At 38.2% G+C, this 16,380-nt stretch overlaps 1 protein-coding gene across 1 annotated transcript in view; it reads left to right on the top strand.

The window, feature by feature from the left end:
* Window positions 1-16,380, top strand: part of LOC109039548 (ABC transporter G family member 20) — a 49,939-nt gene that overhangs the window by 29,573 nt on the left and 3,986 nt on the right. Inside the window, exons 5-13 of the mRNA XM_072296053.1 lie at window positions 1,483-1,590; window positions 3,612-3,702; window positions 6,385-6,522; window positions 7,378-7,505; window positions 9,915-10,140; window positions 12,237-12,414; window positions 13,494-13,621; window positions 15,191-15,261; window positions 16,130-16,218. Coding sequence (XP_072152154.1) covers window positions 1,483-1,590; window positions 3,612-3,702; window positions 6,385-6,522; window positions 7,378-7,505; window positions 9,915-10,140; window positions 12,237-12,414; window positions 13,494-13,621; window positions 15,191-15,261; window positions 16,130-16,218 — 1,157 coding nt within the window. The remainder of the gene's footprint in view (window positions 1-1,482; window positions 1,591-3,611; window positions 3,703-6,384; window positions 6,523-7,377; window positions 7,506-9,914; window positions 10,141-12,236; window positions 12,415-13,493; window positions 13,622-15,190; window positions 15,262-16,129; window positions 16,219-16,380) is intronic.

The following is a 16,380-nucleotide window of genomic DNA, read 5'->3' as shown; positions in this document are numbered from 1 at the left end:
TCGGAGCACTATTATTGTTACCTTGAGCCCTAACCTTACCTTACCTTAACTTACCTAACCTAACCTTAACCTTTAAGCTGAGAAGAGCCCACCCGCTAAATGTTACCTAAACTAATAAAACAAACTCATAAAAAACGGAATGTCACACCTCTCTGGGAAGTGAGGAAGAAGATGAGAAGAGCGCCAAACGCGGAGGCTGAGAACCATCAATTAATTGTAATTTTAATGGACCTCCGTAAACACAGACTCATTAGAGCCATGATCAATTAATTTGTGAACAATGTAGCGCTCTTATTGTGGCGAGTTCACAGATTCTGACTGAATATCTTAATTAAAATCGATGCGCTTTTTCTTTTCATATTTTGCTGAAGTGAGCGCTTTTGATGGGAACCAGCCTCACACCCGCACAATTGCGCACGTGCCTACTCGACGAGGTGTCTATAAATTGGGATTATTCGAAGGAATTCTACATCATAGACTTGAAAATGAAATAATGTAAAGCTACGCGTGATGAATATACCGACGTTGATATTGCCAAACCATCTCGTCTGCGGTGTTTAAAAATATCCGCTCCTATTTTCCTGCGTTTCAAAGAAGGGCAATTCAACATCATTCCTTTAAATATTTTCAGAATTTGCTTCACGGAGAGGAAAAATCACGGAAGTTTTTAAGAATTGAGTGGCTTGGAGAACAAGGCGTATCAGTGCAGTTTTTGAAAAAAAACTGATCTATTAATGATTTCAAGTAAAACTGGTCTTGATGCATATTCTGTGAAAAATTCGCTCTCAAATTCCAATTTCTAAACATCTGAAATTCAGTTTGAACTTTCTCTCCACCATAAGGATCCATGTGATTTTAAAACTTCAAACACGTAGGTATTTCTCGAAATAGCAAAAACTGCTCTTATGCGCCTCGTTCTCCAAGCTCCTCAATTATTGACGTTGAGAAGTTCTCCATTTGAAAAATAAAATATGGATAGGAAGTCTGCAACGTCGCAAACCGAGATAGGTGGTTTGGAAGAAGAATTAAGATGTTGGAAGAACATAAGTGCACTTTTTTTTTTAAAAAAAAATTGAGATATTAATGATTTCAAGTATAAAACCAGTCTTAATGCATTTTCTGTGAAAAATTCACTGGTAATATCCAATTTTTAAACATCAAAAAGTCAATTTAAACTTTCTTTCCGCCGTAAGGATCCATGTAATTTCGAAACTTCAAACACATATTTTTCGAAATAGCAAAAACTGCACTTATGCGCCTCGTCCTCCAAACCCCTCGATTGACGTTAAGAGGTTCTCCATTTGAAAAATAAAATATGAATAGGAAGTCTGCAACGTCGCAAATCGAGATAGGTGGTTTGGAGGTTTCACGGTCGATGTCGTTCTAGAATAAGTTCCGTTTATACACTTTATTACTATCATTTAATTACTTAATATCTTTTAATTGATCAATGATTTACATTCCTCTCGTCTTCTCTTTCAGTGGTGGACAGCAAAGGAGAGTCTCTCTAGCCGTAGCTTTACTTCACAATCCATCTCTTCTGATTTTAGACGAACCTACGGTGGGTCTGGATCCGGTCCTGAGTAAAAGGTACACATTAACACATCAAATGTCTCTTGCTTTATTTCAGTGACCTCATGAATCTTCACGGTAATCAGGGCCGGATTAATGGGGTGGCCACAAGGGCAGCGGCCCATGGCGGCAAATCCAGGGGGCGGCACATTTTGCAATTTTTTTTTTAGGTGTAAAAAAAATTGGATTTAGAAAAAAAAAATTACAAACGAGAAAAGGCTACACAATCTCTCATTTCCTGAGAGTATAGTAATTTCTAATTTTGTCGTCTTTCACTGATACAAGAGACAGCACATTTAATTAGTCGAGCTAAGAGAGAAACCAAACACACAATTTGGTCTGGAACGGCGCGACTTAGGGAGAAATGATGACGAGGACTTGAGATGAAAAGGAGAAGCCCTCGGCGCGGCAATCGGCATGTAACACATATCGTCACCTTCCAGGCAAAGTATCACAAGCGCCATGCGACGTTTAAAAATTTCCGCCGCCATTTTATTTCTTTACTGAGAAATTGTTGGTTGAATCCGTTTGGAAATTTCACTAACTTTTATCGGTAGCACAAAGAATATTTAGTGAAATTTTCGGACAGCTTCGTTGAACAATTTCTCTGTAAAAAAATATAATGGCGGCGAAAATTTTTAAACGTCGCATGGCGCTTGTGATACTTTGCCTGGAAGGTGACGATATTAGCCCCCACAAGACTGCACGAACACTTCACGCATTGCATCAAACACAGTGCGGTTATTGTGGTCAGCGTGAAACGGATAGCGCCTACAAGACTGCGTGAATACTTCACGCATTGCGCCAAACACAGTGCGGTCAGCGTGAAACGCATAGCGCCTACAAGACTGCGTGAATACTTCACGCATTGCGCGAAACACGGTGCGGTATGCGCGGCGCGGCGGCGGAAGTTAAAATCATTAAACCAAATTTTGTGTTTGTTCTTTCATAATTTTTTCGTTCATTTCTTTTGAATGGAAGGCCTTGTCCATTAGAGATAGGTTTACGAAACTTGACTTCCGCGCAAAGTTCCGTGACCTTTTGCTGGTAGTGTTGACACGGCTTTTCCAAAAAATGTGTTCAACACGAGTAAACGCGTCTTATGCACCCCTCCCCCGCTGACACGTTCACTTGATGGTTTTTATTGATGTTTAAAACGAATGAGAAGGGGGCGGCAAAATACAGGCGGCCCATGGGCGGCAAGTAGGAAAATCCAGCCCTGCCGGTGGCTCCAAAATGTTATTTGATTCAATAATAGAAATTCTGAAAATTTCAATGGTTTTTCTTCCTGCTTTTGCCAAAAATAATTTTTGAAAAATTCAGTGTGATCATGTCATGTGTGACACTTTTCGACAATCCATGGGAATAGAGAGTGAGCGAATGACTTTTCGCTTTCATATCTCGGCCAACGGACGCAGCACCTGTTAATAACTCCTTGATGCAACTATTCGTGCTTAATGGTTGTCCGTATTGCATACGCTGTCAATTGAAGGCGCGCTTCTTTCGCCCACACTGACTGCATTACGCTTTATATGGTTTATCATGGTTTATGTTTGGCACGTGACGCGGGCGTGTGTTCATTAATTAAAGTTCCTGATTGAACTGAAAACTTTATTTTAAGGAGCCAACACTCTATAAGCAAGAACAGAAGTTTCAAATTAATATTTTTGGCAGTCTTCAATTAGACAAATTATTCTTAAGGGTATGTTATACATAGATTACAGTTTGGATCACATTTTGCAGAAAGGAGCTAATTAGTCTTTCCTGCACTGATGGAATTAACTTTTGTCACACATGAAACTTCTATGGCTCACGCCTATAATATTTTTTTCGCTTGAAAACTATAAAGAGCTTTCAAACGAACCATCTGGATTTTTTCTTCGATGAAAACAATAAAAACCATTCGGCGGTTATGTGATTAAGTTGCTGTTCCTTATGACTAAATTCGATCCAATTGTGTGTAAATTGAAAATGTAAGTTTTTCAAATTGAAAATGTACGTCTGTTGTTCATACGCTTTTACATTTTTTTTCTTTGCAGTATATGGGAAAGACTAGTCGAAATGGCAAAGGAAGGAAAAACAATAATAATTACAACTCACTATATAGAAGAAGCAAGACAAGCACACACGGTAAGAAAATGCAATTTGAAGAATTTTCGTTATGAGACCTTCAGTAATGTCTTTTTGAGGTTATTAGAGTAGCCAGGTATGTTTTTCTGGGATAGCCGATAGAATTTACCATACTTTTGGTAAAATTTGCCATTCGTTTTCTGCCGTGTTCAACTTCTCCTCTATTTTGTCTAAATTTCCGGAAGGTATAACGTTGCCAAAAAGTGAATTGTGCGTAAATAATATTCACATTGGCAGACCCAGCAAATTGGCAACATTGTCTTTTCTATATTTAAACCTATGGTAATGTATCGATCTTTGGAGGGGCCAGGTGCTCCGACAAGAATCAATTATTTAGCATAGATTTAAATGGAGGAAATCTGGTGTTGCCAAATTTCTGGATCCGCCTCTGTATTCGGAGTAATCGTGAGCAGACGTTATGCAGTCCGTGCGCCTAGCCATCATGAAAAGGATGAAAATGAAACATTGTGCCACCATTCGAGACAAAATTGGGAATAATTGAGGAGCAAGCAACGCTCCATTTCATACAGCATATCATCGGCTCTGCGAGAGTTAATCATCTCCTTGATGAATGTGTGGCTTCCTATCATTTCAAGTCCTCGATAATCGATATATGCGTACGCGCTGCTATTCATATAGCAGTCGCTCGCCGTGTTTTACCCTTCGGAAAGCTATGTTTTACATAGCTGAGTACCAAGTTTACACGAGTTTTCGTTCTTCTCGCTCAGATTATACGCACATAAATCTGCTGATTGCACCGATTCATTCTTATCGGTCGAGGAAAAATGAACGGAAAACGATGTGGGAAACCTAAGAACTGCGGCGGAACTTATCGGGGATCCTTGGAGCATTTTCATACGAATAGGGACAAGGCTGTCGAATCAGCCACTCGTAGATTGTAAGATCATCTCACGAGATTTGCTGCCTTTCCACGACTTGAAATCATTCGAAACGTATATTTTGGAGCAAATGAGAGTTTCTTGCGGTTTATTGTGGGTTTTCCTTACAGATAATTGTAGCGGGTATTTGTCTGTGCAGCCCCAAGAAGCAGCTAGTGATCGCGACAAGTTGCACTTTGATCGGAAAACGTATCGCAATTTTGTCGACGTCGTTTTTTGAAATATCATTGGATAAAAAATTGCAATTTAATTACATAAAATTGCAATAAAATCGCGATTGTATCGACAGCGACGTATCGGAATATTATCGAACAAAAAATCGCGATAAATTGAGATGAAATTTCGATTTTATCGAATGCGATTGTGTAGAGATAAAATTGTTACAAGATCGAGGATAATCACTCAAATGTTGATGATCCTAGCGATTTTATCGCCTAAAATCGTAAAAAAATTGCAAACTTAATTTCAGACTATCGCAATTTTTGTGTTGAAAAAAGCCACCTAGGGCACGTGACAAGCTTGCAGTAAAAATCCGGTAAAACTAGAGAAAAAAGAATGCATCGTTTGGCTCAAAATTTTCACGCTACTATTTTTTACCTTTAAAAGTTTACCGATAATTTTTGGCCATTTAAGCATCTTGTGAAGAAAAATGGACCTACGAATCGCAAATCTCAGCTTTGTAATGGAGCTCCATTAGCAAACCTGACGACACTGTAAGCTCATTAGATGATACAGTTAAAGGCAATGTGGAATACCTCACATGGTAAACAATGATTGATTATTCATAGATGAGACGGGATACATATAAATATATATTCGTCTATTGAGAAATGTGAAAATGAAGCACGTCATAATGCGAATCCAACAATGTATGCATCTTGCTTACCTTTATGACGTGACTCGATACCGATCATGAGACATAACGTTGAAAAATTCCTCTAAGGTTTATTTTTGGGCCCAGGGAAAAATCGAGCTCACCTAAAATTCTCATCTTTCCCATGCGATTGTGTAAAAATTGGCAATATTGCACTGAAAAAGAAGAATCTTAAATTTGCCGCCAAGAAGTATTTCTTCTTAAATCAAGAATTTCGCTGGTTAATATGAACTACTTTTTTGCTTGACCCAAGCATGATTTTTCTTGTATCAAGAAAAATTCAGCTTAAAGCAAGTTAAAAAAAAATCCTTGGCGGCAAATTCAAGAATTATCATGCTTGAGCCAAGCTACTTTTTTTTCAGTGTGAATATCAATAGCAGTGGTGGAATAAATGCATGGATGTAGCCAGGGGGAACCTAGCCCCCTGGAATTGAAAATCGTATCATCTGATCTCCCGCTAGAAATTCTATAAGGTGGAAAAAATCCTCGTCAGAGATAAATCTTTGACGCAATGTAGGTAACTCGTTGTAACAATCCGAACAAATTTTGAGCGGAAAATACTTAAAACGACGTAATTTGTGCGCGAAAAGAAACGGAAAATGTGCGTCACGGACGCGTCGGAACGCGCTTTTTTGGAGTTGAAATTTCAAAAATTTTCCAGGTTCCCACCGGACTCTCTCCCCTGATAGGAGAGTCAGGCCGTCTCTAGCAAAATAACCTAGTTACACCTTTAAATAAAGAAAGTCGAAAAAAGGACCTTGAGAGTTTTCTTTCAATTGAAACTTAAATTTTTTCGATTGCTCGAAAACTTTTCGATTAATAAATGCTCTTCATAAGGTTTAGTTTATTCACAGCAAAAATCAGTGCCATTATCTTTGTGTTGTAAGACAATTAATGCGTGTGTTTTAGATTGGTCTAATGCGGTATGGCAAGCTCCTAGCAGAAGACAGTCCGAACAAATTATTAGAAGATCATAACACGAATAATTTGGAGGATGTCTTTTTAGCTTTATGTCGACGGGATGAAGCTGCTAAAGAATTCAAATGGGTAAGTCCGTAATTGAACAATCGCGATTCTATTAGGTCAATGTTTTCTTTTGTGTTTTTTCTTGAGGCACACCTAAGCTTGAAGTGGGTAAGACTGGACAAAGAGCGCAAAAAAGAAGGAGAAAAAACCGAACTTAAATTGATCCATCGATTGATTTCCAGTTTTTCCTTGATCAGAGAGTACACATACAATTCGAGATTAAGGTGAGTGAACTACGAGGATTGTGGCTGTCTCATTATTCATTCTTTCAATGCGAAGTCAACTTCGACTCGTAAGGACTTCACAGTGAAAAAAAACCTTCGTCAACTATTTAAATCTATCATCAAAATGTGCATTAATTGGAAATGTTTGAGCAATATGTCTTTTTGTGCAGAGGGTTAAAAAAAATAAATAAAAAAATATCACTTGTAAGTTGTAGTTTAGGACTGGTAACGTGCGTGTAAGTCACACGGACGCATACGAAATCAGATGAGAATGGTTGAGATTTTCTTCCAGGATAGACACGAGTCGAAAAATCTCCATTCGACATTTAGAGGTTTTCTTTTATCTGCAGACAGACTAACATCTTTAGTGGAATGAAATTCTTAGGCCTTAAAGTGCGTAAAACCACTCTATTTTGATGAAAAATTAAGGCAGAAACCTCCAGTTAATTATAAAAGACAATAATTTTCTTAAACAGACAGACACACTCTCCCAATATAGAGTCCGTTTGCTTCGAAAAGTTTAACACCTATTTTTGCTTTGATAAACTTTTGCGCATTGTGGATATGTAAATATGGGAAATCACGAGGAAAAACAACAAGATCCTGCAGTGTTTTTGAGGCTATTTTCAATATTTCTTTCTTTTCTTTTCAGGATTCTAGTTTTTTCTCCCGAGGAGCTGCAAAACCAACCATGCCACTACAAAACAATAGTAATTTTAATACATCTAGGTTTAAGGCACAATTTTTAAAGAATATCTACTTGCTGATGAGGAATATACCGTAAGTTTGAAAGAAAATGCATAATTAAAATACTTGATCCTGATATTATGAATTCTGAGCACAAAGAAGCTTCTAATAAAATGTGAATAGACACAGTGTGTGCTTTGTCTTACTTCCTCATTTTGACCTCCACTTCAAAGGGTCCCACGGTATGATCTTGTGGATTTTAGACTAAAAAAGTGACTCGAGATGTGTTTCTCCGACTAGGATACGGATGATGGAATTTGAATAATAATAAGCCTTAGGCATACTGCCGTGCTAAGTAAAAACGCCGTATGGGCTTTCAGACGTTGCCAAAAGTATTTCCGTAAAATACGAATTTTGTGGTAAGAAACTTGTCAATATTTTTCATATAATTTCTCAGAGAATTTCACTCGAAATTCATCTGAATTATCTGAAAATGTTTAAGAAAAATATTCTTAACATTACTTAAAAACATACATTTTATTGGAGAAAATTTGGCAACGTTCGAATGTTCATGGGGCGTTTTTCCTCAAAACGGCAGCAAAGATGTGACTACATCGTATCAGCTACGGTGAACGGTAGCCCGAAGTAACGCTTTTTTATTTACCACACCTGCTCAGCAACATTTATTTGATTACCTCCACTAGGCGTTATCGTTCTCAATTAGAGTATAATTAATTACATTTAACTAGTTTCTCGTTAACATGTATAAGCGGTCCAAAAAAACACAGGGAAACCAAACGATAGAATTAAAAGACGTTAACAGCCTCGTTACCGGCGTTGGATTTACGTATTTCATTATTAAAATGGTTCTATGATTTACTTACAAATACTGAACAGTTTATTGGGCGCTTCTGGGTACCAGATGCGCCCTTTCCAGCCGTTCGACTCCCCCGATGTAACATGTACTATACTACATAACCTTTTGCCTTATGGGTAATGACGCCATTCTGGTACACCCGGGAAAATTTGGAGATTGTTCTGCTCTTGGTATTCGTAAACATTTTCGTGAAATGTTTTGCTTTTGACATAAGAATCTCGCACGGACGTATTACCTGGTTAAATTATTTTAGGGCCTCCTTATGCTTTAAATGCTTATATCCGAGGCAGTACTTTCAGATCGATTTGAAAATATTACGAACAGTCACGTGATCTCTTCATTTTAGTGACGTATTACTGTGCTACTTTGTGATTGGTTCATTTTCTTAGCGCAGCATCGACACGTCAGCTGTTTGCGGCATTGAGCTGAAGGTTTAAGGTTATGTCATGGACCAAGAGAATGAATAAGGACCAGAGACAAGAGACCCTCCACTAGTAACTTGGCTATGGTGGAAGCTTTTACTTTCGGGACTTCAGCATTCTACTGTTGACTTACCTACATGGTTGATGTTCAACAACGTGTTGGCAGTTTCGTTTCGCAAACAAGCCGAAAATGGCCGACGTTTGGGAAAGTTGTTTGGCTTATGACGTCATCCGAAGCTCATCATCGACCATGTAGGTAAGTCAACAGCCGAAAATAGGGTGATGACTGTTGCTCGCTCATAATTGTCCATAAGGAATTGTTGAAACCCCGAAAGTAAAAGCTTCCACCTGTCGCTAGGAGGCCAGTGGAGGGTCTCTTGTCTCTGATAAGGACCCCCAACTCCAGTTAGCGGAGACATCAGCGCTGCCTGGCAGATTGTTCACGCCGTGAATATGGGTCCAGCGCCGATGTCGCCGCTGGCCGGGAGCCGCGCTTCCCCTCCCCGCCGCTGCGCTCCTCTTCACGCGGCCGCGCTCCCCCCCTGTGCGCCCTACCTCGCGGCGTCGCGACGCCGCTGTCCGCTAGATCGCGTTGACGCACCAGCTTTAGACGTTCCGCCGCTCTTTCCCGTCGTCTGATTTACAGTGCATCCTTTATGTTTCCATGCATCACCTATCGTAATTCGGCACAAACTGCACAAAGCGCTTGAGCAAATTTTCAGATCTTCGCGGTCGACCTGAGGATTTGAAGGGTTTAACGGTTAGAGATTCCCACTTTAATTTCAATCTTCGTCAGTCATCGGGTGTATAAACTGGTAATAATATGATTTGTCAAAGAAGCGCCCCCCAACGCTTTGGCGTTGGAACTGCTTGTTTGAATTCTACAGGATGGAGGTACTTTTAACAAAACAGAAATTTTGCACCAAAAGGATTAAAAGGTTAATGTTTAAAAAATATGAAATTTTCTCAATTTTTTGTTTCTTGTTTGTTTGTTTGTTTGTTGTTTGTTTGTTTGTTTGTTTGTTTGTTTGTTTGTTTGTAAAAGTAAGACCATATCTCATACCTATCAATTTTAGAAAAGTGCGCTGAGACTCTAGTGAGATACCCTAAAAATGGCCAGAACGCATTCTTCATAAAAAAAAGCTATCGGTACGTATGGTCTAAGGTTGATCATTACAGATTATTTTTCCTTTTTTGTTTCAGAATGTTACTTTTTACTTTCATGTTACCAATTATTGTGAGCGTATTTTTCTCGTTAGCCGTTGGTCACGACCCACGACATTTGGCTTTTGGCGTGGTCAACAGTGAGCTTGACAATAGTTTAATCAATTGCCCGAAGGTGTATCCTACAGACCGGTGTATATTTGAAGACAATATCACCATCAGCTGTGCGTTCATCAAAGAAATACAAGGACGAGACTACAGATTGGTGCGTATTTTTCCGCTTACTTCTGACCTATGAAAAAGGGACGATTAAAAGTAATGATGCAGAGAGTTCAAACGCTTAAAAATACTCGTTTTAACGTTTAAAATTTGAATAAAAATCATTTTAGCGAATGCATGATGCACCTGTTGTGGATTGCTTCATGTCAAATATCAGGATGAGAGGCTGTTCAAAAATTACATAACACTCTAGGGGGTTGGTGGGTCTCCATAATTTTGTGACCGAACCAGTGGCGTGGCGTGAATTGCGATATATCGATTGTTATGCCCCTTAAACCTATGGTAAAGAATCGATTATTAAGGTGTTCGCTGCGAACACCCTGTTTATCGATCCTTTTCCATAGGTTTAAATGGCATAACAATCGATAGATCGCAATTCACGCCACGCCACTGCACCGAACGTGCCAGGGGGTGAAAGGGTGTGAAGCTCAGCTTACGTAACAGTACGCACATACTGGATTTCAACTTTTTTCTTTGTGAGTTTTATTTATTAGTTTTTGCCTCATACTTTCTCGTTTCTTAAAATACAGAGCCCTTCAATTAATACATGCATTCTCCTTCCCCCCGTTTTCAGAGAGAAGATTTCTCTCGAATTTTTTATAGTAAAAAGTGAGGGTGTTAAGGCAAATGTTTCGTAATTAGTATATTTTGAGGGTGTCTGGACCAGCATTACGATCGCGTTACAAAGGATGAGTGAGTGCAGAAAAATTGAAAAAATTACTACACGTAATTTATGGACGGCCCCTAATTGACACTGAAATGACTCTCGGTGATACAGAGTAGAGAATTTTTAAAATGTAGAGCGTTGCGTTGATTGAACCATGCAGTAGATAGCTACTTCAAAAGCTAGTTCAAAAATCCACTCATCTAATAAGGATTTCAGGTGACAAAATGGATTTTCGCCTTTATTTTTCCTCATTTAATTGGAATTTTAATAAAAAATGAAATTGAAGGGTCTACGACATGAACGTGCTGAGCAGAATTTTTTAAGAAAATATTATTTCGAGTATAGGACTTAAGAATCACAAGGTATATAAACTTTGAATGTCAAAACCCAATTTTTGTCGCATCATTTAGATTCAAATTTTTACCGAGTCAAGTTTTCTTTTATAGAACTAGCAAAACCTGTCTGACTTGAAATCACGAATGCACGCCCTAGAATCTTCAATCACGAGAAAAATAAATGTTTTAAAAAAGATATATTAAATTAAACTGGAAATTCTCTAAATATGGTCAGTGAAAGATTGAACATATTTATCTAGTATGTGGAATGAAGTACCTGCACTTGACGACATTTAATAATGCGTCACTGTGACACAGCTGCATCGACCTTTGATTTTTGCTAAAATTTTCCATTTTTCATTCTCTCGCTCTCTCTCTCTCCGTTTCCATCATCCCATCTTCCCCCCTCCTTCCAAACTTCCATTTTTTACATCTTCCTCTCTCTCTCTCTCTTCCTTCCATTCCTTCCCCGATTCCTTTCATCCTCTCAAGTAGCACAGATTGCAATAAGTAGCAATTACATTGTAAAAATATTTCAATTCCACTGAGTGTTGTGTATATTGCCTAGCTCCTATTTGAAGGGGCCCCATATCTTGCAACTTATTGCAATAAAATTGAAACAAGTTGCAATTTTGCATTGCATTGCCCATCTTTCTGACACATGGAGCTCATTTTGTTGATTGTCTAAAATCGGCATAAATCGACTAAAGTATGTGAAAATATTGCAATTGAATGGTAAAAAAACTACAATTTAATTGAAATAAAATTGCAATTTAATTTCAATATTTTCGTTGCACTGTGTTACTTAGGATTGGGAGTAAAAAGATAAAAATTTAATGGGTCCTTTTAAAGTGCGCTACAGGTGTTTTTAAATGGGGATGTTAGTAGAGTTAAATAGCTAGAAAAACAGGAGAGAACAATCTCAAAACCGAGAGGGATCTGCTAATATCGTCTATTCAAGCGTCATAGTTCAATTCACAACCGCTGCAACTTCTTTCCCGACTAAGATGCGAAATTTGAAATATAACACCTATCATAGGTCCCCAAAAATTGAAATATCAATGTTTTTTTTTTTCGCAGCACGAATATTCAAATTTAGACAACGCGATTCTGGACTATCGAACCGGTAAAACATACGGATTGATTCATTTCGGTTCGAACTACACAGAAGCTGTGCAAGAAAGAGTCAAACTCCAAAAAGACGCATCGAACTTGGCGATCGAGCAGAGTTTTGCCGATCTATGGCTGGACAGCTCTAGTAAGTTTATGTTTTGTCTTAGATCCATGTAACATTTTTAAATATGCCTTGAGGTTTCTAATTGTAAAACCTTTTAAACTTAATAAATTCACTGTGTGGCGAAAAATGTTTGCACGCATTGACGGAATATAACGACGGTGTAAGTCGGCAATCACATAACTCGATTTGCGACGTCGCAGACTTCCTATCATACTTTATTTTTTAAACGGAAAACTACTCAACGGCTATTCTTTAAAACTGCAGCAATTTTTTTTCTGTATGCGAAGAAAATTCTGCAAAAACTTCAAGGAATGATGTCAATTTGTTCTCTTGTAAAAAAATAACAAAGAGACGGAGATTTTCAGACACCGCAAACGAGTTATGCGATTGCCGACTTACACCGTCGATAAGCCTATCTACTTTAGAAGTTGGATATTTAGGTATAGCCTCTTTTGAGTAAATGCGTTTATTATTTTTAAGGGTTGATTTTTATGAATAATAAAAATATAAAAAGGATCACAGGATTCAGGATCAAATTAAAGATCCAATTGCAAACTCTGTGTTCCTAATGTTGGAATATCGTCTCGTGCGTCTGTGTGGCGTGAACGCATTTTCACAGAAGAAGTCAGTTTGCTGTAGGGATTCTCCGTTTGGACACACTTTGCAGAAAAAAATGACTTCTTTTAAGCAAAAATCTTCTTGAATTTGAATCCAAGAGGTTTCGTGAAACAAGTAGAAACGATGCTTAAGCACCCAGAGTAAAGTTCTTTGTTATATCCAACAGAGACCTGCTTCAGAAAAAGCATTCTTGATTAAAGAAGAAATTTCTTGTCGGTAAATTCATGTTACTTCGTGACAAACAGTAACGCACCCTCTCCTCTGTTCTTTTTGCACAAAATATTCCGCATCAGTTTTTTATAGTTAGTTTAGCGTTTTGTAGTTTCAGTTATGTTATCCGATTTCATGATGGTATCTGGCGCAAAAACTTGGCTTCAGAATAATAAATCTTGTTGATTTTAACCATTTTCAACGAACAAATACCAAAAAACATTTCCGTAACGATGTTTCATAACCATTATTTTTTCGATATTTTCTTGTAGATTTACATGTTCTCTATCAGATGCAGCGAGATTTCTATAACGGAATCAAGGCGGCTTTCAAGAAAATATTGAAACCCTGCGCAAACGAATCTGAGACTGCGGCTGAGTCACTGAGGCTACCTATTACGGTGAGTTTTAGATTTACGAAGCGGGGAAAAGTACTTCAATACTTTATCACACCAATTTCGCCAAAATCAAAGGAGAACTTTAGTAAATCGTCAGTATTGACTTTATAAGTTACAGACAGGGCTGGATTAAGGGGGTGGTCATATGGGCCGCAGCCCATGGCGGCAAAATGTAGGGGGCGGCAAATTTTGCAATCTTTTTGAATGTAGGTATCAAAATAGAGAGAAAAAATCGGATTCAGAAAATAAATTACAAACGAGAAAAGACGACAAAATCTCTCATTTCCTCAGAGTAAAAGTAGAGTAATTTCTAATTTTGTCGTCCTCGGTGAAACAAGAGACAACACCTTCAATTGGACCGAGTTTAACAGAAAGGAACCAAGCCACATCAGCTGTTGTCAAGTTTAACTGGGCAATTGAATTTTTTACGAGAGAACGTTTGTTCGGATTTCTTTGAAAATGTTAAGGAATTTGCTTCGCACCATGGAGAATTTTCACTGAAATTTGCACGAAAATCCGCACAACCATTTTCATGTAAAAAATTAAATTGCCCCATTAAATTTGGCAATAGCTGACGTGGCTTGGTTCCTTTCTGTTTAACGCGGTCCAATTAGTCGAGTTAAGAGAGAAACCAAACACGCAATTTGACCTGGAACGGAGCGAGCGGCGCGGCGGTCAGCATAAAGCGCATAGCGCCTACAAGACTGCATGAATACTTCACGCATTGCGTTAAACACACTGCGGTCAGCAGCAGTCGGCTGGAAGCGCATAGCGCCTACAAGACTGCATGAATACTTCACGCATTGCGTCAAACACACTGCGGTCAGCAGCAGTCGGCTGGAAACGCATAGCGCCTACAAGACTGCATGAATACTTCACGCATTGCGCCAAACAGTGTGGTCAGCAGCGGTCGGCGTGAAACGCATAGCGCCTACAAGACTGCATGTATACTTCATTGCGCCAACACAGTGCGGTCGGCGCGGCGGCGGAAGTTAAAATTTTTAACCACATCTATGTTTGTTCTTTCATAATTTTTTCGTTCGTTACATTTTGTCTTTGTGTTTTCGTCCTCACTGACTTTCAGATACTGATTTTTCATAGTCTGCCCTGAAAAATTTACATTTTTCGACCTGCATAACGCTTGAATATTTATCTAACTTGTTGGTACAAGGTATACTGAACCGAAAAAAGAAAACTGCAAAATCGGATAGTCACCCGTTTCCCTTGAAATGGCCAAAAATTGGTATTTACAATGAAATACTTCGATTTTTCCCTTTTCCCGTGGCTGTTTCGAGCATTTCCGATTGAACTTTCGAAATTTCCCTTTGCGTGCAGATGCTTCTATCCATAAGTGTTACTAAGCCGTAAAAAAGTGAAAATCGAAAAAACCCGAGTTGGTGTGTTTTCGAACTCACTGATTCAATTTTGGACTGATATTCATCAGGATATTTGCAGTCTTTTATATTTTTTTCTTATTTCATCGTTCGACTTAATTTATCAACTAAAACAAGTTGATCGATTTTGTTCAAGTGTCCGCTAAAATTCTTCATTTTTTCCTTTCTCCTAATTCAGATGGAACAACCGGTTTTCGGAAGTTATGACTATGATTTCTCGACGTTCTGTACGCCAGGTTTAGTAATAATGTAAGTATTTTAATATGTAAATACCAGGACAAATTCATCATTCTAAACGCCGTATAGATAAGTAAAAAATGAAAGAGAAATAAATTACATTCCGCAAACGATATTCCGAAAAACAAGTAGTGTGTTGTGAAGTACTTTCAAGAGCTCATTGATTAAGTGATCTTTGGATATTCCTGGACACGGTTAGAGTTTAAAAATAATGAAACAAGGAATGCTTGTAAAAAAAAAAAAAAAAATTATCGCAGTAGCGTACAGGAACACGATAAATCACGCAAAACTGCACTTATGAGGTATCAGACATAGAACTAGGAAAAATAATCTCTAATAATTGATCGATGAAAATTTGGAATGAAAAAGTTGTAAATAAGAAAGCTAAAAATATATGTTCAACAAAGGTACCTAATTATGAACTGCAGGCAATATGCAAGCTGTATGATGCGTCTCACTTGCAAATCACAATATTTCATTCGCAGGTTTTATTCTTGGCACGATTCGACTTGGAGCGCCTGCATTTATCCTTGATACTGTACGCGTTGCCTCTCAGTTAATTTAGTTGCTCATTCAGATCAAACGCAACTAAGATCACAGATTTCACCACACTCGTTTCTCTGTTCATCACAATGGTTTCAAATCAACGGCGATCGCTGATTGCCAACACTTTATTAAAACCAAGAGCAAAAAATCTACGCATTTGACCACGTTTTAAGTACGCATATCTTAAAGTTCGTTTTGCAATTTTGAAATCGAATCATACCTGCTGGTTTGTTGCCTGGCTGCTATACGGAATTTTATGAAGGTTTGGGGGAGTTTGCATTTTAATTTATTTTTGTCGATTTGAACATGATTATTTTTTGTTTTATTATTTCAGAGCCGTGTTTTATCTACCCACAGTTTTTACGACTGGAATCATCGGTGAAGAAAAAGAGAGTGGGGTGATGGAGCGAGTCATGAGCTCAGGTAAGCTGATGGATGATTTTGCTTTACTAAAATGGACTGCATTTTGCAATTTGGACCTATAAATTCTGGCTCATCTAAAAAAACACTTATGTGCATAGGGAAACTAATGGCTCATACGTTGTTTTTAAACCGGGTCGGAATTTATAGGTACAAATTGCAAAA

The sequence above is a fragment of the Bemisia tabaci genome, chromosome 2 (assembly GCF_918797505.1).
Source record: "Bemisia tabaci chromosome 2, PGI_BMITA_v3".
In the NCBI taxonomy this organism is placed as follows: Eukaryota; Metazoa; Arthropoda; class Insecta; order Hemiptera; family Aleyrodidae; genus Bemisia; species Bemisia tabaci.
The sequence above is the reverse complement of the archived record's forward strand: the minus strand, read 5'-3'. Positions and strand labels throughout refer to the sequence as shown.